Source organism: Solenopsis invicta, chromosome 2 (genome assembly GCF_016802725.1).
Source record: "Solenopsis invicta isolate M01_SB chromosome 2, UNIL_Sinv_3.0, whole genome shotgun sequence".
Lineage (NCBI taxonomy): Eukaryota > Metazoa > Arthropoda > Insecta > Hymenoptera > Formicidae > Solenopsis > Solenopsis invicta.
In genome coordinates this window covers 13,341,586-13,368,031 of record NC_052665.1, presented here as the reverse complement: position 1 = coordinate 13,368,031, position 26,446 = coordinate 13,341,586, and the positions used below count along the sequence as shown (strand labels likewise).

General features: G+C 28.3%; 3 protein-coding genes across 12 annotated transcripts in view; 1 reads left to right on the top strand and 2 right to left on the bottom strand.

Moving 5' to 3' along the window:
- The window catches only part of LOC105207562 (agrin), a 731,430-nt gene that overhangs the window by 487,295 nt on the left and 217,689 nt on the right, over positions 1-26,446 (top strand). The window lies entirely within an intron of this gene.
- On the bottom strand, positions 8,746-9,245 carry LOC113003102. The gene is made up of 2 exons (XM_026131146.2): positions 9,088-9,245; positions 8,746-9,020 (listed from the first exon to the last, which is right to left on the bottom strand). Exons 1-2 carry the CDS (start codon positions 9,157-9,159, stop codon positions 8,913-8,915), a joined length of 180 nt encoding a protein of 59 aa, XP_025986931.2. The 5' UTR covers positions 9,160-9,245; the 3' UTR covers positions 8,746-8,912.
- LOC113003103 lies at positions 11,420-13,316 on the bottom strand. Its single transcript, XM_039458656.1, has 2 exons — positions 12,239-13,316; positions 11,420-11,898 (listed from the first exon to the last, which is right to left on the bottom strand). The coding sequence occupies exons 1-2, from the start codon at positions 13,292-13,294 to the stop codon at positions 11,782-11,784; spliced, it is 1,173 nt and encodes a 390-aa protein (XP_039314590.1). The 5' UTR covers positions 13,295-13,316; the 3' UTR covers positions 11,420-11,781.

Sequence of the window (26,446 nt, the reverse complement as noted above, 5' to 3'; positions counted from 1 at the left end):
TATTTTCTTGTTTCAGGTAAGTGCAAAGTTATATTTTTGCCACTTTCTTCGTTACACGTAAGTAATCAACAGTAATTTAGCAATTAATATTATCAGCATAAAGCATAAAGCTTAGAGCATAAAGCAAACTATATTCGTTAGAGCATAAAGCAAACTATATTCGGATTCTTCAGATGGACGAACTGCGACATAATATAAACAATAGATATGTCAAGCGTTTTTAACATCTTGACGAAATTTTTTCAGATATCTTAATATGTGTATACATGTATAATTGGCTTGGATATAAAATACAAAGCAACTAGAAAGACTAGAATATTAGCATTACAATAATCACATTATGTACTTTTCAAGAAAAATTTAATCAAATTATTACATTGATAAATGAAATTGTATTGAAAGAAACATACACCTCATCAATAACTTGTATAAGCTGTTCTCACAAGGACATGAAAAACAGAAGTTTTTGTATTTCTAACAAAAAAAATTATTATTATTTTTATTATTATTTATAATAATACAAAAATGTTAATTATACAAAGAGACACAAACGCTGCCTAGAAGTACATATACATATTTTTTAATAATGTTTTTTTAATAATAATGAAAGAAAAGAGCAGTTTAACTATTTATGCATATAATTGCCTGTTATTAATTACACACCTCTTTTCGATTAAATTATTTGTGTAACGTTATTTGCTACATTTCGGTTGCATAAATACGTGGCAATGAAGAATTGTATCAAAATTAGTAGATATGTAGTTATGTTAGTCACTATCTAAAAAATATATTAAAACATATTATCAAAGTAAACACTACCATTTAATTAATTAAGATACAAGTAATCTCTTACCGCAACAAGAAGAGTAACATCTACAACAAGACCTTTCGCAGAAAACGTATTTTCATAGTGAAGTACTTGCAAAGAAAACAGCTGCAACTGCAAAACGTGAGATTACCCAATAAATATTACAGATATCATTTATATAGCAATTCGATAATGTTAGTGTAATACATATAATTGTTACGGAACACTAACAAAACTAGACCATATCACTTTGTTATTAATTTGAAGAGCCTGTAATTATTTGCAATGGGCTCATTACGTAATTTTTTTACTTTTTTGTAACATTAATGTAATTTGATTAACGTAAATATGCGTACTTTAAAAACTTTATAAATGTTACATTAATAAACACGAAATATCTTTATACAAACAGAAGTAAAGATTCTTTTTTTTAATTACTTTGTCTTTTATCTGCTTATTTGAAGTGTTGTTAAGGAGATCGTGAATGGTATTACCAATTTTCATGGATACATCTTTGCCGGTCTCACAGGCCCATACTATCAATACCATTTTTATAGAATAATACGTCATAATCACTATTGAAATCACATCGAAAAGCAAATAGTCCTGGCTGTTCGTTAACATGCTAAGTTTAAAACGTTTTATGTAGAAGTACAGATAAAAAGTAAGAACAGTAAATGTCATAACTATGGTAGAGAGGAGCTGCAAACTGAAAACTTTGTTTAGCATTTGCACTGTGTCGCTGACCGCCAAATGTTGCTTCTTCAAAGCCGTGAGCTCCATTAGCAGAAATGAATTTCTTTGCTCGTGATAAGTTCGCCTCAATAGATGCGGCTTATCGTTCACGATGTGCTCCTGCAAACTTATCAAGCTGTCGTCGATTCTTTTAAAACAGGCTTTTAGTACACAAACACAATTCATATATAGCATGTCCATCTGAAACACCATCAAAATAATGTATGGTATAGCAGCTTTGTACCAATTGTCGAGAATCATCTTGGAATAATGGAACACTGTTAATGTGACGAGAAAAGAGAAACCCAAAATATCCTTAGTATGGATCAGTTTAGACAGCTTTTTATACAAATTGAAGGGTAATTCCGAAGAGATATTCATTATAGTCTGCAGCAGGTGCATCCGAGGACCGTGCAAAATGTATGTAATGATCCCCATAAAAATACCAAGTGTGTGAACGCAGTTATACTGAAGGGTTCTAGGCATGTCTGAGAATTTTACTTTTCCAGTAATGTTAATCTCGTAAAGAATTACTAGTTCATAAACGCAAAAAACACAAAAAATAATGGTTGATAGAATGTAATGCTGTTTCGAAATCTCGAAGGTCGAACCGTTGCTTTTGTAAGGGAATATCCCAAGAACGCTGCAGAAGACAAAACAGGGATTCATCAGTAATTGATAATCCTTAGCGTGGAACAACTGCCATTTTTTCCACATTTTGCACTTTACATATTTTTGGAGTCTTAATGAAGAATTCATCATTATCTTTGATAATGTTATGTAATAATCTATATAACGTAATAATTTATTATTACAATATCCAAAAAGTTGTTAAATGTTACACTTTCATTACTATAAAATTTTTTTGTATGTATAGTGTTCAAGTTTGTTGTGGTTTAATATGATTTTTTGATCTACACTCGGTAAGGTTTAGTTTAAAACTGCAAACGATTGCTATGTCGAAATAACACTTGAGAAGTCACTTGTTAGTAACGAAGTAACCATGGTGCTCTTCGATCGCTAATTAATTTAATTATCACATTTTGTATGCAGAGTGTTTCTTTCTCGCAGTTTATTTTCGTGTACTATGTAAATTATAAAACTAGTGAAAATAAAAAATATATTATATATTAATTAAATATTATATTGAACATTAAATAAAATAAAATAAAATATTAAATATTAACATATTTTAATCTTAATAAATCTGCAGTAAATTTATTTAATAAAAATACCAAGCAATTTAAAAAAAAAATATATTCATTACGCTTCAAATATATGTGCAAAGAAGAGAGTAAGACATAGTGGTATACATTTATTTTTACAAATAAATATTATATTTTTATTGTACAAAGTTTTGTCTGTATACATTTTTTAAATATTAAACACGAGAGTTTCTTAAGTATTTAAGATTATGTATATTATTAATTATAAATCTCTGTTTGCTGAAATTATTTGTGTAATATTATTTGCTACTTCTTCGTTGCAAAAATACGTGGCAACGAAGAATTGTATCAAGATTAGTAAATATGTAGTTATATTAGTCACTATCTGAAATTAGAATATATTATGAAAGTAAACAGTGACATTTAATTAAGAAGCAAATAATTGCTCACTTACCGCAACGAGAAGAGTAACATCTACAATGAGACCTTTTGCAGAGAACGTATTTTCACAGTTCAGTATTTGCAAAGAAAACAACTGCAGCTGCAAAACGTGAGATTATAATATAGTTAAAGAATTATAAAATTTTTATTAACATTAGCTTTTTTAGAAAAAATATTACATTGATAAACGCGAAATATTGTTAGACAAGCATAGTAATAGATTTATTTATTTTTTAATTACTTCCTTTCTGATTTGCTTATTTGAAGTATTGTTAAGCAAATCGTGGACGGTGGTGCCAACCGTCATAGCTACGTCTTTGCCGGTCTCACAGGCCCATACTATCAATACCATTTTTACAGAGTAATACGTCATATTTATTATTGAAAATATATCAAAAACCAGGTGGCTCAGATTGTTCGTTATCATACCAATTTTCCAATGCCTAATGAAGAAGTATAGTGTTAAAGTAATAATTAAAAATGTCATAATTATGGTAACGAGAAGTTGCAGACTAAATATCATGTTTAGCATCTCCACTGTGTCACTGATCGCCAGATGTTGCTTCTTCAGAGCCTTGAGTTTCATTAGAAGTAATGGATTTTTATGCTCGTGATAAATCCGCCTCAGAAGATGTGGCTCATCGTTCACGATGTGCTCCCGCAGATTTAACAGGTTGTCGTTGATTCTTTTAAAACAAGCTTTTAATATACAGACACAATTCATATATAGCATATCCATCAGAAACACCAGCAAAAATATATACGGTATAACAACTTTGTACCAGATGTCTTTGCGATTAAAATCTATCTGGGAGTAATAAAATATCATTCCCATAATTAGAAAAAGAAAGCCCAAAATGTCCTTGGTATGAATCAATCTAGATAACTTTTTATATGAATTGAGAGGCAGCTCTGAAGAGATATTCATTATGGTCTGGAGCAAGTTCATTCGAGGACCGTTCAAAACGTATGTAATGATCATGAAAAAAGTATCAAGTATGTAAAAGCAATTATGCTGAAGAGTCATAACCGTTTCTGGGAATTTGATCGTTCCATCAATGTTAATCATGTAAAATATTATTAGCTTAGTGATACAAAAAACACATAAAATGATAGTTGAGCAAATGTAACGCTGTTTGGAAATCTCGAAGGTTGAACCATTGATTTTGTAAGGTAATACTCCGAGGACACTGCAAAAGGCGAAGCAGGGGTACATCAGCGATTGAAAATCCGTAGCGTGGAATAGCTGCCATTTCTTCCACATTTTGTACTTGGTACATTCTAACAATTTCAGTAACCGATTGGTCATTATTAGTGTAACGGGAATACAACAATCTGTATCGCGCGTATAAGAACTTAGATAATATACTGCCCAAAAATTATTAATCGTATTATTAGAACTTCAGCATTAACTTGAGATTCACAGGAAGTGTTTCTTTAATGCAGTTTTCAAATTCTTTTGTTTACAATGCTATGCACTCTTCGGTGATCTACTTTCGTCGAGTTTCAATTGAAAACTGCAAGCAGTCGCTGTGTTCATCTTAAACAGCACTTAAAGAATCAATTGTTATTTGTAACGTAACCATGGTGTTCTTCGATCGGTAATTACATTTAGTGTGCAAGGTACTATGCAACAAAGTAATTGTTATATTTTATAATTTACTATATCATATGTGGATACGTCAAATAGGAAATATTTATTATATAATACATGAATTATTAACTTTTTCAAAATAATTTTATTAGCGGTTTTCCGATTTTAAATAGTACATTTTTTATTAATAACACAGGATATATTCAGTACTTTTATATCATGACTTTGACATCTTGTGTGTGTACGTGTGTGTAATTTGCAATTAAAAATGTTATTACATATTTTTGTATATTTGAAACTGTGTTGACATTGTCTATTTCTAGTGATATTTTTTTATTTAATATTAATTATAGTAATAAATGTGATAAACTATATACTATAAGTTTATTTAAATTTAACGAGTCAAACTTAATTCATACACATTAAATATGTATTAAAGCGTATATAAATATATTATGTTCACGCAGCTTGTTTCCTTGTGCTTTGCGCTAATTGAATTAACAAAAAGGATACTAAAAATAACGTGAAGGAAAAACGTACAATAAATAAATTAAAAAGAAATCTGTGCTGATGTATAATTATATATCAATACATAACATGTCGTCTAATTAATTTAATTCACATTATTAAAATTTTAAGAAAGGATTTTTTAATAATTTGTTTACTTAATAATAACAGAGAAAGATAAAATTGTATAAATAAATCACCAGTGATAAGAAAAAAGCAATCTGTAATGGCAATGAGTCAAATTGTTGAAAATTACATGTACACAGTATATAACGTTCAATATAAGATTTCATTTCAAATTGTTTGTCGCTACATTTTCACTAATTCTAGTCAATATGGCATTATTAAAATAAAAGCTATACTTTTTTTATTTAAATCGTTGTTACTAAATCTTAAATCATTGCAGAATGACATATAACATTTTGAGAATAAATCTGAAATATTAATTAAACATTTTATTAAAAGTTAAAAATAATATTAATTAATTAATTTTCTGTTATCATTATAATATATTTTAATTTCTTAACACGAAATAGGAGCCAGATTATTTAATGAAATCAAAGCAATATTTTCTACACTTCAAGGACATACATAAGTAAGAGAGAGTAAAGTATCTTAAATATATTAAAGATTTTTATTTGTATAATTTAATGTTATATGTGTGTGTGTGTGTGTGTGTGTGTGTGTATATACAATGTGTATTTTTATAATATAATATTGAAAAAAAGAACTATATGACATATGTTTTATTAATATACCTTTTTTTTAATTTGATATTGTTGCAGTAACATTATTTGCATTCCTTTCATTACATGAATGTGAGGCAATCAAAAATTGTATTAAAATTAGTAGATATGTAGTAATATTACCCACTATCTAAAATCAAAATGATAAAAATAAGCAATACACATTTAATTAATTAAAAAACAAATCACTTACTTACTGCAGTAAGAAGAGTAGCATCCACAATAAGACCCTTCGCGGAGAACTCATTTTCGCGATGCAATATTTGCAAGGAAAACAGTTGCAACTGCAAAATGTAAGATTAGAGTTAAAAACAGAATTATAAAACATTAGTGATTCTGTTATATTTTACGTATAATGAGATACATTAAAAACAGAATATCTTTAGACAATCTCAGAGATAAAATTTTAATTTTTTAATTACTTCATCTATTATTTCTTCATCCGAGGTGTTGTTAAGCAGATCGTGAACGGTGGTACCGACCTTCATAGCCTGGTCTTTACCGGTATCACAGGCCCAAACTATTAATATTATTTTTATAGAGTAATATAATATACATATTATCAAATACGTATCATACATCAATCCGCCTATATGGTTTACTGTCATCAAGCCAATTTTCAAATACATAATGTAAAAGTACAATGTGAAAGTGAGCTCGGAGAAAGTCATAACTATGGTAGCGAGAAGCTGAAGACTGAAAATTTTGTTTAACATCTGCACCGTGTCGCTGATCTCCAAATGTTGCTTTTTCAAAGCCTTAAGTTCCATTAGCAGAAACGGATTTTTATGTTCGTGATAAATCCGTCTCAAAAGATGTGGTTCATCGTTTAATACAAGTTCCCGCAGATTTATCAGATTGTCGTCCATTCTTTTGAAACAAGCTTTTAATATACAAACACAATTCATATATAACATATCCATCTCAAACACCATCAAATTAAGGAACGGTACAAAAGCTTTATGCCACGTTTCGAAATCCAACAGATTAAAATAGAATATTCCATGTGCGAGTAGATAGGTAAAACCCAAAATATCCTTAGCGTGGATCAATCTGGATAGCTTTTTATACGAATTAAGAGGCAGTTTTGAAGAAACATTTATTATATCCTGGAGCAAGCGCATTCGAGAATTGCTTGAAATGTATGTAACAACGACGATGAAATTACCGAGTATATAAAAGCAGTTACGCTCAAGAGTCTTAGGTATGTTTTTAAATTTGATCGTTCCAGTAACGTCAATCTGATAGAGTACTATTAGCTCATAAATGCAAAGAACACAAAAAACGATAGTTGATACGATATAACGTAGCTTGGATGTCTCGAGAGTCGAACCGTTGATTTTGTATGGAAATAATCCGAGAACACTGCAGAAGGTGAAGCATGGACGCATCAACGATTGAAAATCCGTAGCTCGAAAGAGCTGCCACTTTTTCCACACTTTGTACATGATGCAATCCTAGGACTTTATTGACAAACTCGGCATTACCATCAAAGTTTAATGATTTATATCATAGATTACAACCCAAAATTTATTAATGTTTATGCTTTAATATTAGCATAATTATTTCCAGAGCTTTTTTTTATAAATATATAGATTTTTAATTTTATTAAATACGTAAACTGATATAGACTTTTGATCTGCACTTAAAGAGTTTCACGTTAAAACTGCGAAAAGTTACTACCTTGAAACACTGGTGTTATTTGTTAGTAGCAAGTAACCATGGTGTTCTTCGATCGACATTTATTATGTCTTTGTAATGTTTGTATGTACAATTAAAAACTCATTTTAATATAAAATTTATAGCGCGTTAATTATTATCAATAATAATTAAGAGAAAAAATTATATTAAGAAGAAATATAAGAATATTTACACTACTTTGAATGGATAAAGAAATAAAATGTAATTGGTGTCATTTATATTGGTGTCAAATATGCACTTATTAAATAATAGTTGTACATATGAAACAAAAACCATTGTCTGCAAAGTATGTATACAATATATATGTACAGGTGCATTGATATTATACATGTATACAATATGGATTGGTGCTCAATAACAATTATCTAATTAATACCAATTATCTGATTTTAATATACAAATTTATGTTTTGCATTCAATATCTCTATATCTTTTAGTATATAGGGTATCTAAGATAATCATTTACAAATTAATATATTGATACGAGCGTAAAAAGATTGAAATTAATATATATTTAATAATAGAATAATTTTCTTTGTTTTTAAGAAAAATAACGTAAAATTAATATCAAATGAATGAAATAACTTTATTAGTATTTATCTTCTTATCTTTCAATTTAAATTATATAAACGTTATTACGTATAAACTTATATGTCTAAAATATTATTAAATTTCTCTACATGTTTTAAGAAACATTGATATTGTTCTGAAGAATGCACAATTGTCAAACATAATATTGTGAAATGAACCAAGTTATAATGCAAGACAATTCCATTATCTAAATTAGAATTAGTCAATTTTCTATCCCAATTAATAAAATTAAAAACAGGCTATAATTAAACCTAATAAGACCATTTATTAATAATGACAAAGGAATTGGATGAAAACGGATACAAATTTTTTTATTATGAAAATACACGAATAAAGTATTGCTTGAACAAAATATATGAACAATAAAAAATTCAATATATTATATAATATATATTAAATTATATCACAAAAATTTTTTATAAATGTAATTTATACATGTATATGCTTAAAACGTTATAGTAATACTATTCACTAATATTTTATGGTAATATTATAAATATTATAATATTTAAAATATTGTTATACTAAATAGTATTACACACTAAAATATTATAATAAATAAATATTATATTAAAAATAATATTTTACTATTAAAATAAATATTTATCGTGTGATTATACATTTTATTGAGTTATTTGTGTTACATTTGTGGCAACTTCTTTATTGCAAAATTGTGGCATGGTTAAAAACTGCATCAAGATTATTAAATATGTGCTGATGTTTCCCACAATCTAAAACAAAATTCAAAAATTAAATAAATCAATTTTAATATATAAAGATAAACGTTTGATAGCTTACTGTAGTGAGAAGCGTCGCGTCTACAGTGAGACCCTTCGCAGCGAACCTTATTTCGCGATGCATAATTTGCATGGAAAACAACTGCAACTGTAATGTCAAATTATTAATTAATAACAGAAAAAAAAGATGTAATTACTAATTTATTAGATTAAATTTTATGTATGAAAAAATTACGTTAGTAGTATCTGCATATTGTACATATTTATTACATATATTTATAGAAATGTACAAATTAAGTTATATTTTGTATTACCTCGTCTTTGATTTTAATATTGCCTATGCTGTTAAACACATCATGAATGGTAGTGGCGATCTGCATACCCTGATCTTTGCCGGTTTCACAGGCCCACACTATTAACGCTATTTTTATCAAATAATACGTTATGGATATCGTCAAGAATGTAGTATAACAACTTTCGTCTATATTGACCAAAATTGTTCCGTCTTCCCAATACAATATATGAAAGTAGAGCTCAAAAGTGATCTCGCCGAAAGTTATAATTATGGTAGCGAGGAGCTGTAAACTGAAAATTATATTCAGCATTTGTACTGTGTTACTGATCGTCAAATGCTGCTTTTTCAAAGCTTTTAGTTCGATCAGCAAGAATGGACTCCTATGTTTGTACATTGGATCGAGATGATACACCTCATCTTCTATCACGAGCTCTCGCATATGCTCCAAATTATCGTTGATTCTCTTTAAACAAGCTTTTAGTACACAAACACAATTCATATACAACATATCCATCTGAAATATCAGCAGGTTAATGTATACTACAAAAATCTGGAGCACAACATGGACGTCCATCGTGAAATATATCGGTGATTCTATAACTAGAAAGACGGAACCTAAAACGTCCTTGGCGTGAATTAGTCTGGAAAGTTTCTGATATGACTCCGGAGGCAATTTCGAAGAGATCTCCATTATGTTTTGAAGCAAACGCATTCGTGGACCGCTCAAAATATACGTCACAATCGCTATAAAACTACTTAGTATATAAAAGCAATTACGCTCAATAATTCTGGGTACGCCTCTGAAATGAACGCCTCTAAACTGAACGCCTCCAGACTCCTTGTTTCCAAAAAGGTCGATCATACAGAGAATAACCACCATTCCAATAAAGCAAACGCTTACAACGATGGTTGAAATAATGTAACGTGGTTTGGAAATCTCGATGACCGAAGTTTTGATCTTATATGGAAATATTCCGAGAATTTGGCAAAAGACGAAACATGGATACATCAACGATTCGAAATCCGTGGCATGTAAAAACCGCCATTTTTTCCGCATTTTGCCATTGGCTCGTCTTTGTGATTTTGATGAACTGAACATTATTAGTGGAGAACCATGAAAGAACAGCTTAAGAATTATTAATTACTTTACAGATGCACTTTATTGTTAAGTAGAATGTGATTGTGAAAACTTCATTTTTAATATATCTTTAGAAACTTTATCTTTTTGGAAACGTATCGCCGATATAGTCTTTTACACTTTATTGTCGATCTACTCGCACTGAATTTAAATTTAATACTGTGAAAAGTTTTCGTGCCAAATGGTAAGGACTCAAAGAATTATTTGTTAGTTGTGGAGTAACCATGGCGCCCTTCGATCAACATTTGTCATTAGGAAAGAACATAAAAAGAAATGGTATGTAATTTCTGTAATATGAATCATGTATGCGTACATAAAGCAAAAGACTGCATAGTGTCCACGTTATAAGTACTTCTTTCGCAAGATCAATTAATAAAGATTGATCATTCTTGTACTTTATATTTTACAATACTCGATGTTTTTATATATTCTTCCAACTTAATTTTTTTGATCTTATATAAATAAATTAATAAATTAATTAAATGACACAACACGTACACACAAATATATAATTTGTGATGTAAAAATATTGAAACCTAATATCAAAGGTATTAAAATTTTTCACTGATACACAAAGTTATACTTCGATATTTATTTTCTTAACTTAAATTAGACTGTACAATTATGAATTATAAAACTTTTGCGTGTTTATTAAAATGTTATTGTTAAATAATGAATAAAATAAATAAATAAAGCTAGGAATGCAAATATCTTCAAGAAACTGTTTAAATTGTTTTTCAAAAATTATATTAAATTAATTAGTCTTTACATATATGTACAATTAAATATGTAGAAAAATATTTATTATACTCATTTATTTGAATGTTTTTGATGAAAACACAATTAATTATTTTTTTCTTTTTTATTTATTCATAAAATGATTAAAATATAATCAAGAGCAAATTAGCATTATATCCGTTGTTTTAATTATTAAAATATTTTTGTTTTGTCTTGCTCGAAAGTCAATGTCATAATCAGTTTTCATTTTGCTTAACCAAAATAACTATCTTGTAGAACTATTTATTACTGAAACAATAAATATCTCAAACATATTAATATTAATATTATTAATAAACGGGCTAAAAAATAGATATATTTTGTGAAATATTTAATAAATAATATTTCTTAGAAATTTATACGTTACATATATTGTATTATTATACACGTAAGTACACGTAACTAGATTATATTTGCAAAACCGATTACAGAGTTTTCATCACAAGAATTTAATAGGAACACAAACTGTATCAAGATTAATAGGTACGTGGTGATAGCACCCACCATCTAAAAAGAAGAAAATCACAAAATAAACTAAAATATATTTATTCAACGAAAGCAGATGATTGACTCACCCTACTGAGAAGCGTGAAATCCACACTAAGCCCCTTTACAGAGAATTCATTTTCACAATGTAGCAATTGCAAGGAAAATAGGTGTAACTGCAACATCAGATTGAAAAACATATAACTTTAGATCTGATGAATTATTAATTGTATAAATCGCACTTATACGAGACATAATTACACGCAAAGAACAATTTTGCTAAAATACAGATCTGAAAATAATTATGTTAAACCATTTAAAAAATTGGTCAACTTGGTTGCTAGAATGTCAAAACTGCAACAATATTAACATACTTAGGTGTTCTTTAATTAATTATTGAATGCTTAATATAAAATTTTTTTCTGATTTACATATAGTTAAATTCTTATATGTAAAATTGTTCTTTCCCTTTAAATATATAATTTACCTAGAAAAGTTACAAACTCTTTAATTTACCTCGTACTTTGTTTCTTTATCACTAGTGCTGTTAAGGATGTCTTGAACAGTAATACTGATTTCGGCAGCTTGATTCTTGCCAGTTTCGCAAGCCCATATTATCAACACTATTTTTGTGAGGCAAAATGTTATCGCTGTAATGAAGTAATTGTAATAAACTTGATTTTCCCTGTAGCTCATAGACCTCACTTGTACTCGCACTAAGTAGAAATACAGATTTAAAGTGATTTGAATGAAGGTTAGAGATATTGTAGAAAGAAGTTGCAAACTGAAGATTATTTTCAGCATTTGTACTGTGTTGCTGATTTCCAGATGCTGCTTTTTTAAAGCTTTGAGTTGCATTAATAAAAACGGATTTCTCTGTTCGTAATAGGTTCTTCTTAGAAAATATATCTCACGATTTGTCACGAGTCCTGGCAGATTCATCAAATTGTCGTTGATTTGCTTGAAACAAGCTTTTAATACGCAAACACAATTCATGTATAGCATATCCATTATGAATAGCACTATGACGAAATATAGTGTCAAAATTTTGCGTAAGACACTAAACTGCATCCAGCTATAAAATATCACCGCTTGCACGATTATGCAAAAAAATCCAAAAATGTCCTTAGCATGGATTAGTCTAGATAGGTTTTGATATGATTCTTGAGGCAATCTCAAAGAGACCTCCAGTATGGTCTGAATTAAATGCATTCGTGGTCCACTCAAAATGAATGTGACGACTGCTATGAAACCGCCGAAAACGTAGAAGCAGTTACGTTCAAGTGTCATTGGTAAGCTTTTATATTTAATATTTTTTGAAAGATTGATGTCATAGAGAATTATTAGATTGTAAACACACGCGATGCAGGTAATAACACCCGAAAAAATGTAGCATGGTTTAGAAATCTTGAAAGTCATAGCGTCGATCTTGTATGGAAATAGTCCTATAATACGGCAAAAAGTGAAGCAGGGATACATCAATGATTCAAAATTTGTAGCATGGAATAGCCACCGTATTTTCCACTTTTTATTTTTTTTGAGTTTTTGAAATTTTGATAACAAGTTGAACATGTTCGTTGAAGTGTTATAGAAGAATAACTATATCACAGATTACTATAAAAAAAAGTATTAATCGCGTTATTGATATATTTTATAACATGTTAATGTGTTTATAAAAATTTTTATTTAAATGTAACTTTTATATTAACACAGCAAACTGCACATAAAAACTGATATGAATACTCTCGTAATCTGTCTACACCTGGCGAGTTTAATTTTAAAACTAATAACAATTACTGTGTCTAGTAGCGAAACAGGACTCAGAAATTTGTTAGTCCCAAAGTAACCATGGCTTTTCGCTTATCACATCTAGAACACGCATAAAGTAATAGTGTGTAATTGCTGTGTCATTTAATTTACAATCCCGCGCATCTAGATTACGTACGAAGCAAATAAGTGTTATCAAGATACGCAGTATGCGATCGCAATGTTCATATAAATTAAGTAAATAACGGTTTTAATACGTCATACATAAAATTAGAGACAGAAAGATACAAACTTTTACTTTAAATAAAATACGTAACTTATTTGATCAATTTAATGTAATTATAAATTTTTTTATTAAAATACTTTTATAATAATCAAATGATAAAATTGACAAATTATAGTAATAACAACCATAAATTAAATAGTCCTATCGTATATATATTTATATATTTATTTTATTAGTCTTCTTAAATCACATTTTCAATATAAATTTTTGAGATACATTTGTTACTTTTTACATATATCATACATAAGTTTAGAAACGTTAAATGACATTTAGTTATATGAGACATATTTAGTTATATAAAATAATGAAGATTCATTACTCTAAAATGAAATATATTTTACATTACAAAATTTTTAAAAATAAGAAAGAAAAAATATTTAGAAATGAAGGAAATTAAAAACTAAAATACTAAAAACGATTTAATCTTTGTTAACATATCCTTGATATTATTTTTCTCAAAATTGTATCATAATAAGATAAAATTTGGAGAACAGATTTGTGTATAGCAGTTAAATATCGCTAATGACTATTTCACACTGGTGTTACAAAATTAGACAATACAATCAACATGTACGTAAGATGTAAGTTTTTCAAATTTTTCTACACATGTAAATATCTCTACAAACAAAATATCCTAGGTGACACTAATCACATTCTACTTACAGTGCTAAGCATAGAAATATTTAATATTTGAAATATCTTTTCTATATTTTATTAAGTATCCTTTTATTAACCAAATTATATCAGAATTAATGATAGATTATCGCAAGAATGCGACATGATCAGGAATTGTATCAAGATTAATAGGTACGTGGTAATGCAACTCGCCATCTAAAAAAGCAAAACACAAAATAAAATTATACTTACATAAACAATACTTACATTCATATAATCAAAAGACTTATTGAGTACACACCATAGTGAGAAGTGTGGCGTCCATATTAAACACCTTTGCGGAGAATAAATTTTCATGATACATTAATTGTAAAGAAAATAGCTGCAACTGCAACGTATTTTCAAAAAATTGTTCAATTTAGAAGAGAGAAGTTATACATTTGGTAAATTAATATATATTAAAAATCGCATTTGTATACGCCAGGCACAATTTAAAAAATAAAATATGCAAATTAAGTTATAAATTTTTAATCTACCTCGTATTTTAGCTGCTCGTCGTTGGTACTGTTAAGCACGCTGTGAACGGTAGTACTAATTTCTTTAGCTTGATTCATGCAGGTTTCGCAAGTCCATATTACCATTACCATTTTTACAGGATAATATATTATAATCATTATCAAAAGAATATCATAAGTCTGTTTACTCAATTTGCTTGCTATCATGTTAATTTGATGGTGCATTATATAGAAGTACAACACGAAAGTGACTTGGACGAAAGTTATAACTGTAGTAAGGAGAAGATGCACACTAAAATTCATGTTTAGCATGTGCACTGTTTTGATAATCGCCAAATGTTGCTTCATCAAAGTCTTGAGTTCCATCAGTAAGAATAAATTTTTTTGCTTGTAAATTTTTATCAGGATATATCGCTCATTGTTTATTATTAATTCTCGTAGATTCGCCAGATTGTCGTTGATTTGTTTGAAGCAAGCTTTTAATACGCAAACAGAATTCATGTAAAGCATGTCCATTTGATGTGTCACTTGAATGGTGTATACCGTAACAATTTCAAACATAATTTTACTTTTTACATTAAGATAAATTGATGATCGCACGATTAGAAAAAGAAATCCAAGTATGTCCTTAGTGTGGATTAGTCTAGATAAATTTTGATATGACTCTGAAGGTAATCTGAAAGAGAGCTCCAATATCGTTTGAATTAAATGCATTCTTGATTTATTTAAAATTAATGCAAATATTGTTACTATACTGTTGAAAATGAAAAAACCGTTAGCTTGAAGTTTTCTGGATATGTATATAATGTCTCCATAAACATTGAAGTTGTAGAAATTGATTAGTTGACAGACGCAAAAAACGCAAAAAATGATGCGTGATAAAATGTAGCATGGTTTGCAAGTCTTGATGGTCGAAGCATTGATCTTGTATGGAAATATTCCCAGAATACGACAAAAAGTGAAGCAAGGATACATCAATGATTCGAAATCCGTGGCACAGAATAACTGCTGGATACTCCATTTTCTTTTACTTTTGAATTCTTCTAACTTTGGTGATAATTTGAACATGTTTACAGAAGTATTATAACAGAACAATTTAACTGCAATTATAACCAAAGATGTATTAATTACGTTATTAACGCACTTTAGTATCAATGTATTGATACAAGAATTTTACCCTAAAGAATAATTTTTTTTACCGTGAATGCGTAAGCTGACATAAACTTCTCGCATTCTATCTAATGACTGGCGAATTTCAGTTTTAAACTGCGTACAATTTCTGCATCACACAGCAAAACAGGACTCAAGAATATGTCATGAAATAATTATTTTTCTCTTATCACCTGTGGAACGTATATAAAATAATAATATATGTATAGTTTCTGTGTTGTACAATTTACTATCTTACGCATCTAAATTATGTACAAAGCAAATGAATTATCAAGATATTTTTTAATGTTCCATTAAATTCACAAATATAAATAAATACAAAGTTATATATAAAATATATGTTGTAAAGTGTAACAAGAATAAGAAATTTGGGCATGTCAGCAATCATAACCGTGAACGCAATGCGAACGTAAGGGATAATCTAACTCGATTGACGTCAACAATTCAAAATTATTTTACCATTGGTACTATTTCCTTGGTGTCATTTTTCTAAATATGGTGATGTAATTAAATAAAATTTGGTCAACATATTCGTGTTTAACAGGTAAATATTGGCAATGTTTCACAATTGTTTATTCACAATCATATTTCAAAATTAGATAATACAATCAATACATACGCAAGATGCAAGTTTTCTAAATTTTTCTACAAATGTAAATACATCTATAAACAAAATATTCCAGATGGTACTAATAATAGTCCATTATAATGCTAAAAATAAAAATATTTAATATTTAAAGTACACTTTTTACTTTTAATTAAGAATTTTTTTACTAATTAGGATATACCCAAATTAATTATAGATTATTATTTATCGCAAAAATTCGATGTGAACAAAAATTGTATCAAGATTAATAGGTATGTGGTAATGCTACCGACCAGCTGAAAAAAAACAAATATACAAAATAAAACTAAATATATTTATATTTATATAATGTAAATAATCAAGAAAAATGTTTGATCACTCACCATAGTGAGAAGCGTGGCATCCATATTAAACATCTTTGCGGAGAACATATTTTCACGATACATTAATTGTAGGGAAAATAACTGTAACTGCAACGTAAAATCAAAAAATTTTTCAATTCAAGAAAGAGTAATTATATGTTTGGTAAATTATTATCTCAAAAAACATTTTTGTATACGCCAAACACAATTTAAAAAATTTAGAGATTTTAAGATATGCAAATTAAGTTATATTTTTTTAAATTTACCTCGTATTTTACTCGTTTATTGCTGACGCTGTTAAGCATGCTGTGAACGGTAGTATTAATTTGTTTAGCTTCATTCTTGCCGGTTTCGCAAGCCCATATTATCAATACAATTTTTAGAAGATAATATATTATAGTCATTATCAAAAACATATCATAAGTCTGTTTGCTGACTCTGCGTAGTAACATGCCAACTTCGCGATACATTATGTAGAAATACAGCATGAAAGTAATTTGGAGGAAAGTTATAACTGTAGTAAGGAGAAGATGTAGACTAAAAATCATGTTCAGCACGTGCACTGTTTTAATAATTGCCAAATGCTGCTTTTTCAAAGCCTCGAGTTTCTTCAGCAGAAATATATTTCTTTGCTTATGATAAGTACTCCTCAGAATATATGGTTCACCATTTACCACTAATTCTTGCAGATTTGCTAGATTGTCATTGATTTGTTTGAAGCAAGCTTTTATTACGCAAACACAATTCATGTAAAGCATGTCCATTTGAAGTATTATTAGATTGATGTATACGATAATCATCTTACGCAAAAACTTATATTCTATATTAAGAGAAATTGTCGCTAGCATAATTAGAAAAAGATATGCACAAATGTCCTTGGTGTGAATTAGTCTAGATAAATTCTGATAAGATTTTGGAGACAATCTGAAAGAAAGCTTCGATATTGTTTCAATTAAACGCATTCGTGAATTATTTAAAATGAATGCGAAGACTACTATTGCGAAGACTACTATTAAACTACCGAAAATGTAAAAGCAACTTAAGTGGAGTTTTCTGGGCATTTGCTTGAATATAACATCTTTAGAAACATATAAGTCGTAGAGATTGATTGGTTGACAAACGCAAACAATGCAAATAATGATGGGTGATAAAATATAAAATGATTTGGACATCTTGATGGTTGAAGCATTGATTTTGTATGGAAATATTCCCAGAATACGACAAACAGTGAAGCAAGGAGACATCAATGATTCAAAATCCGTGGCACAGAATAACTGCTGTATACTCCATTTTCTTTTACTTTTGAATTCTTGTAACTTTGATGATAATTTGATCATATTTATCAAAATATTGTAGAAGAATAATAATTTTGATTGTAAGTATAATCAAAGATATATTAATTACGTTATTAATACACTTTAGTATCAATGTATTGATACAAGAATTTTTCTCTTAAGAATAACTTTTATCACCGTGAATGCCGACGTAAACTTCTCGCATTCTATCTAATGACTAGCGAGTTTAATTTTGAGACGGTTAATAATTTCTGCATCGCATAGCAAAACACGACTCAAGAATATGTCATGAAATAATTGTGGTTTTCCTCTTATCATCTGTGAAACGTACATAAAATAATAATATATTTATAGTTGCTGCGTTGTACAATTCACTATCTTAGGCATTTAACAATAAATTATATACAAAGCGAATGAATTATCAAGATATTTTTTAATGTTCCATTAAATTCATAAATATAAATGAATACAAAGTTATATATAATATATATTATAAAGTGTAACAAAAATGAGTGATGTAGGCATGTCAGCAACCGTGAACGCAATGCGAACAGAAGAGATAATACAACTCGATTGATATTAAAATATTGATGAAATGACGTCAACAACTAAAAATTATTTTGCTATTATTAGCCCTTGTCCTTGGCATCATTTTTCTAAAAATGGTGATGTAATTGAGTAAAATTTGGTCAACAGATTCGTGTTTAGCATGTAAATATTGGTAATGATTATTCACAATTGTTTATTCACAATCATATTACAATATTAGATAATACAATCAACATATACGCAAAAGATGCAAGTTTTTTAAATTTCTCTATAAGTGTAAATACATGTATAAACAAAATATTCCAGATGGTACTAATAATAGTCTATTATAGTGCTAAAAATAAAAATATTTAATATTTGAAGTACATTTTTTACTTTTAATTAAAAATTCTTTTACTAATTAAGTTATATCCGCATTAATTATAGATTATTTATCGCAAGAATGTGATGTGAACAAAAATTGTATTAAGATTAATAGGTATGTGGCAATCCTACCGACCAGCTAAGAAAAAACAAATATACAAAATAAAACTAAATATATTTACATTTATATAATGTAAATAACCAAGAAAAATGGTTGATCACTCACCGTAGTGAGAAGCGTAGCATCCATATTAAACATCTTTGCGGAGAACATATTTTCACAATACATTAATTGTAGGGAAAATAACTGCAACTGCAACGTAAGATTAAAAAATTGTTCAATTGAAGAGAGAATAAATATATGTCTGGTAAATTATTATCTTAAAAAACATTTTTATAGACGCTAAGCACAATTTGAAAAATTTATAAGATATGCATATTAAGCTATAATTTTTTTTTAAATTTACCTCGTATTTTACTTCCTCGTCGCTAGTGCTGTTAAGCATACTGTGAACGGTAGTATTAATTTGTTTAGCTTCATTTTTGCCGGTTTCGCAAGCCCATATTATCAATGCCATTTTTACAAGATAATTCATTATAAGCGTTATCAAAAACATATCATAAGTCTGTTTGCTCACTCCGTTTAGTAATATGCCAATTTCCCGATACATTATATAGAAGTACAACGTGAAAGTAATTTCAAGGAAAGATATAACTGTGCTAATAAAGAGATGCAGACTAAAAATCATGTTCAGCATGTGCACTATTTCAATAATCGCCAAATGTTGCTTCTTCAAAGCCTTGAGTTCCATCAGCAGGAATAAATTTCTTTGCTTATGATAGGTACTCCTCAGAATATATGGCTCACCGTTTACCACTAGTTCTCGCAGATTTGCCAGATTGTCATTGATTTGTTTGAAACAAGCTTTTATTACGCAAACACAATTCATATAAAGCATATCCATTTGAAATAGTATTAGGGCGATGTATGTGCCAGTTATACACGAAAATATGTATTTTTTGTTAAAAAAAACAATCGATTGCACAATTAGAGAAAGAAATGCACAAATGTCCTTGGTGTGAATTAGTCTAGATAGATTCTGATAAGATTTTGGGGACAATCTGAAAGAAAGCTCCAGTATCGTTTGAATTAAACGCATTCGTGATTTATTTAAAATGAATGCGAAGACTATTATTAAATTGCCAAAAATGTAAAAGCAATTTAATTGAAGTTTCCTGGGCATGTGTTTGAACAGGATTTCTTCAGAAACATTTATGTTGTAGAGATTGATTAGTTGACAAACGCAAAAAACGCATAAAATGATAAATGATAAAATGTAGCATGGTTTGCAAGTTTTGATGGTCGAAGCACTGATCTTATATGGAAATATTCCCAGAATACGACAAAAAGTGAAGCAAGGATACATCAATGATTCAAAATCCGTGGCACAGAATAACTGCTGGATACTCCATTTTCTTTTACTTTTGAATTTTTCTAACTTTGGTGATAATTTGAACATGTTTACAGAAGTATTATAACAAAACATTTTAACTGTAACTATAACCAACAATATATTTATTACGTTATTAATGCACTTTAGTATCAATGTATTGAGACAAGAATTTCTTTTTTAGGGACAATGTTTTCTACCGTGAATGCTTAAACTGATTTAAACTTCTCGCATTCTCTCTAACTACTGACAAGTTTTACTTTAAGACTGCTAACAATTTCTGCATCATATAGTAAAATAGAAACATGTCATGAAGGTTGGTTTTTTGCTTATTACTTGTGAAACGTACATAAAGTAATAATATATATTTGCTGGATCGTATAATTCACTATCGTGCAAATCTAAATTATGTACACAGCAAATTAATATTATCAAGATATTTTATAATGTCCCATTAAATTCACATATATAAATAAATTATAACAAAGTTATATACAATATATATAATGCTGTTATAAAGTATAACAAGAATGAAGGATTCCGGCACATTAGCAATTATGATTGTTAACGCAATGCTAATGGAACAGAAAATACTTAAATACTCCAATTTATATTGAAACATCGCTGTTTTCAATTAATGTTTTACACATATGCTAAATTTCAAATATTTATACATATATGAATACAGAGAATAAAAAAAAATATAAAAATTAATTATTAGAATATTTTTACTTACAATGATAAAAATGGAAATATTTAATATTTTAAATATTTGAAATATCTTTTTAACTAGGAATCTTTTTACTGACTAGCTTAATATGAATCAATTAAAGATTTTCCACTGCAAGAACTTGATATAAACAGGAATTGTATCAAAATTAATATGTAGCTGATAATGTTGCCCACCATCTAAAAAAAGATAATAAAGTTAATTATACTTACATTTATTTAATAAAGGTTAATGATCGATCACTTACAGTAATCACAAGCTTTCCATCTATGTTAAACCATTTTACGGAAAACACATTTTTACAATGCATTAATTGCAGAGAAAATAACTGCAACTGTATACGATCAAAAAAGTTTATCAATTTAGAATTGAGAAAATAATTAAAAATTTGATAACGTAATACATTAAAAATCGCATTAACATAATTAAAAAAATAAATAAAATGTGCACACCTAAATTATAATACTTAAATCTATCTCGCGTTTTATTTCCTTATCGCTGATGCTATTTAGCACATTGTGGACAGTACTGTTGATTTCTACAGCTTGAGTCTTGCCGATTTCATAAATCTGTATTATCAATCTCGTTTTTAGAGAATAATATATGATAGGCAATGTTATAAATATATTATATATCTGTTCGTTTATATTGCTTAATACAATGCCAACTTTTCAACGCATTACACAGAAATACAGTACGAAAGTGAGTTCGACATATATCCTAAATGGTAAGAAGGAGTTGCAAACTGAAAATCATATTTAACACCTGTACTGTATCGCTGATCGCCAAATGTTGCTTCTGTAAATCCTTGAGTTCTGTCAGCACTAACACCCTTCTTTGATTATAATTGTTTCTTCTAAGGATATATGGCTCACCATTCGTTACTGGTTCTACTACATTCATCAAATTGTCGTTGATTTGCTTGAAACAAGCTTTCAATAGAAAAACACAATTCATATATAACGTATCCATTTGATATACCAATAAGGCGATATATATTACGATAATCTTTGATAAAACGTTAAATAATATACTGTTGAAAAGTATCGACGCTAGCACACTTATATAGACTGTTCCACAAATATTGATACGGATTAATTTAGATAGATTTTGATATAATTCCGAGGGCATTGTTAAAGAAAGTTTAAGAATAGTTTGGATTAAACGCATTTGTGGTTTACTTAAAATAAATGTGACAACTGTTATTAAACTGCCGGAAATGAAGAAGCTGCTATCTTTCCATTTTCCAGGTACCTTTTCAGTATTATATCCAGAAGTATTCATTTTTATATAGGAAACAGTATACAAACGCAAAAGACGCAGGTAATGATGATCAATAGAATATAGCACGGTTTGCAAGTTTTGATGTTTAAACCATTGATCTTATATGGAAATATCTCCAGAATACGACAGAAAGTTAAGCAAGGATACATCAATGATTCAAAATCTGTAGCTCGGAATAGCTACCATATATTCCCTTTCCTTTTATCTTCAAATCTTCGGAACTTTGATGATGATTTGTTAATATTTTCTAAAGTATAAGAGAACAATAATTGTATTTATAGATAAATAAATATTAGTTACGCGTTATCAACACACTTTAGCATTAATGTTTACAAGATATCTTCTTCTATGGATAATTTTTGATTTTCACAGTAAATGCTTTAAACGGCATAAACTTCTTATACTATTTACTCTCCTGAAGAGTTTAATTTTAAAACTATTAATAATTTTTTCATTGAATATAGAAGCAAGTCTCAGGAATATGTTAGTAATGAGGTAACCATGGTTTTTTGCTTTAAAGCTTGAATTAAAATAATTATGTATAATAGCTGTATAATTCAGTATCTTGTGCATCTAAATTATATACAAAGCGAAAAATGAACATTATCAAGATATTTTGTAATCTTCCATTAAATTCACATATATAAGTAAATACAAAGTTACGTATATGATATATTACGCTCTTATAAAATGTAATAAGAATGAGGTATTTTCTCATGTCAATAATTATGACCGTGAACGCAATGCGAATGGAACAAAAAATACAACCCATTTGATATTAAAATATCGCTATTTTTACATTCTGTTGATTTATACAATTTGAACGGTTCGATCAAATTCGGGTTTAACTGAGCACCTCGATGGGTAATAATAAATACAACAAAACTTCCAATCTCTAATGTGCGTAGAGAAAAAAAGAAAGAAAGAGAGAGGGGACAGCAAAAAACGAAAGAAAGAATTTGTAAGTTAACGCAAAAGTTCCGCTGCGATAGAGGCTAATTCTTAGAGATTCAATTCAATCAGATCGTTCATCACTTACTCGCTCCGTGAAGTTGGTCGTCCCCGAAGCAACCAACTTTCCGGTTCTCCGTATAGTGAGATCTTGATGTCTCAGTCTCAAGTACAAAATTTCAGGATGGCGCCTGATGCGGCCACTAACTCACAGGAAGACCGTTCACCGGATCGACAGAAATCTTGCGGAAAAAGTCCAGTTTAATTGACGTTCCAGATACCTAGTGGACTGACTCTTGCGTTATCCCTTTCCAAATTCCGACTTCTTCTTAGCCTTGGCATCTTGGCTCTTCTCGTCCGAACACGGATGTCGGATAACCCCAAAATGTCAATCACTCCTAGATCCGCGACTTATCTCTCCCTTCTCAAGATCGTACTATAACCGTACAGCATTATACCATAATCGTTATATCCGTTACAAAAGTTAGAAGCAAAGATATAAATTTTTACTTTAAAGAAATTAACAATTTTTTATCGGTATAATGCATTTCATAATTTTTTAATAATTTGATCATTTATTTCAAAAATACAACTAGATAAAACATATGAATAATTATACACTTTGTTTATTTACTGTTGCTACTGGGTTTATAAGTTTTTTTAGATTCGATATGACAATTAGTAATGTACCTACGAATTCAATGTCGTGTTCGATATCGTAACACAGGATATATTAAAGATGTTATTAATACTACACTTTATGTTACGATTGTGAACGTATGTGCTGTCTAAGCCTATTTGTCACACTTTGTATACATGCTATACGTAATGCTTTAATATGTCATAACTTAAACATTTAAATTTGTAACATTCTGTTGCATATTAATTGTAACATAGAGAAAATGAGATTTCAGATTTTGCAATTTATTTTATAAATTCAAAGTAATACTTTTCAGAAATTTTCAGAAATTCATATAATTTGCATATTATCTAATTATAAATAATAAATGAAATAATTTGTTTTTAACTGATGATTCATACATATACTAAATTTCAAATATCTATAAATATAGAGAATGAAAAAAAGTATGGAAATTAATTATGAGAATATTTCTACTAACAATGATAAAAATGGAAATATTCAATATTTTAAACATTTTAAATACCAGTCTTGAGGCTTTCGTGGCCATTCATTTTAAATACCATTTTTTATTTGATTGGATATTTTTTACTAACTATCTTACGTATGAATTAATTATAGATTTTCCATGCAAGGATTTGATATAAACAAGAATTATATCATGATTAATAGATATGTGGTAATGCTACCCATCATCTAAAAAAATAAAATTAGATAATAAAGTTAAATACCAAATATTATTACATTCATTTATTAAAAGTAAATAATCGATCACTTACAGCAGTGGCTCAATATTCGTTACTAATTTTAGATTTATCAGATTGTTGTTGATTTGCTTGAAACAAGCTTTTAATACGCAAACACAATTCATGTATAACATATCTATTTGAAATGCCATCACAATGATATATAATGTGAGAATATATCTTATACTTGCTTTAAGATTATTTGGTATGTTGGAGAAAATTATTGACTTTTTCACGATTAGAAAGACTAGTCCAAAGATGTCTTTGGCATGTATTAGTCTAGATAAATTTTATCTCCGAGAGCAATCTTAAAGAGAGTTCTAGTATGGTTTTAATTAAATATATTCGTGGTTTATTTAAAATGAATGTGACAACTGCTGTTAGACCGTCGAAAATGAAAAAACTGTAAGCTTTAAATTTTACAGATATTTTTATCATAATAACACTTTCAAAAAAATTTATTTTATAGAGATAGATTAGTATGCAAACACAAAAGATATAGAAAATGATGGTCGACAGAATATAGCATGGTTTGCAAGTTTTGATGTTTAAACCATTGATCCTATATGGAAATATCCCCAGAATACGACAGAAAGTTAAGCAAAGATGCATCAGTGATTCAAAATCTGTGGCTCAGAATAGCTGCCATATATTCCTTTTTTTTTTATCTTTGAATCCTCAGAACTTCGATGATGATTTGATCATATTTTCTAAAGTATGATAAGAGAACAATAATTATATTTGTAAATAAGTAAATATTAATTACGTTATGATTTCAACCTGAAAAACGAATCATACTGGATTTTTATAATATTGACAATTATCGTTTAATTGTGTATATTATTTAGTGTATATAAAAGCAAAGAATAGAATTAAAATATTTGGTAGATACATGGCTTAATATTAAATACAAGATTTACATTTATATTGTTATATTTAAACATCTAGCAATGCCAAGTTTTTGTATATTAAACATTTTTTTATTTTATACTGTTTCTTCTTTAATTATTTAGGTTTAAATATTATATATTCTATTAAAACTTTATTAAATTAAATATGTTTATTTGGGTTAGAATAAAATTTATTATCACTTGGAAATATTACATTTTGAGAAATAAGAGAATTTATTATTTAAAAATAATAACCGCTTAATTGACTGTTTAATTAATCGCTGTTAATTCATTGGAAACGTGCAATCGAAAGATAGGAAATATTATTCAGAACAGTTTAATATAATATTTTCACATTTTATTATGCGATTTATCTGTTGCTCCGAATCCTCGATACTTACTTTGAAGCATGTTGCAAAACACACTTACAGAACATTTTGCTAATAATGCACATTTTATAAATAATGTTAATGTTAACGTAGATACTAATTCGTATAGTAAAATTCAATCTCAACAGATTTTTT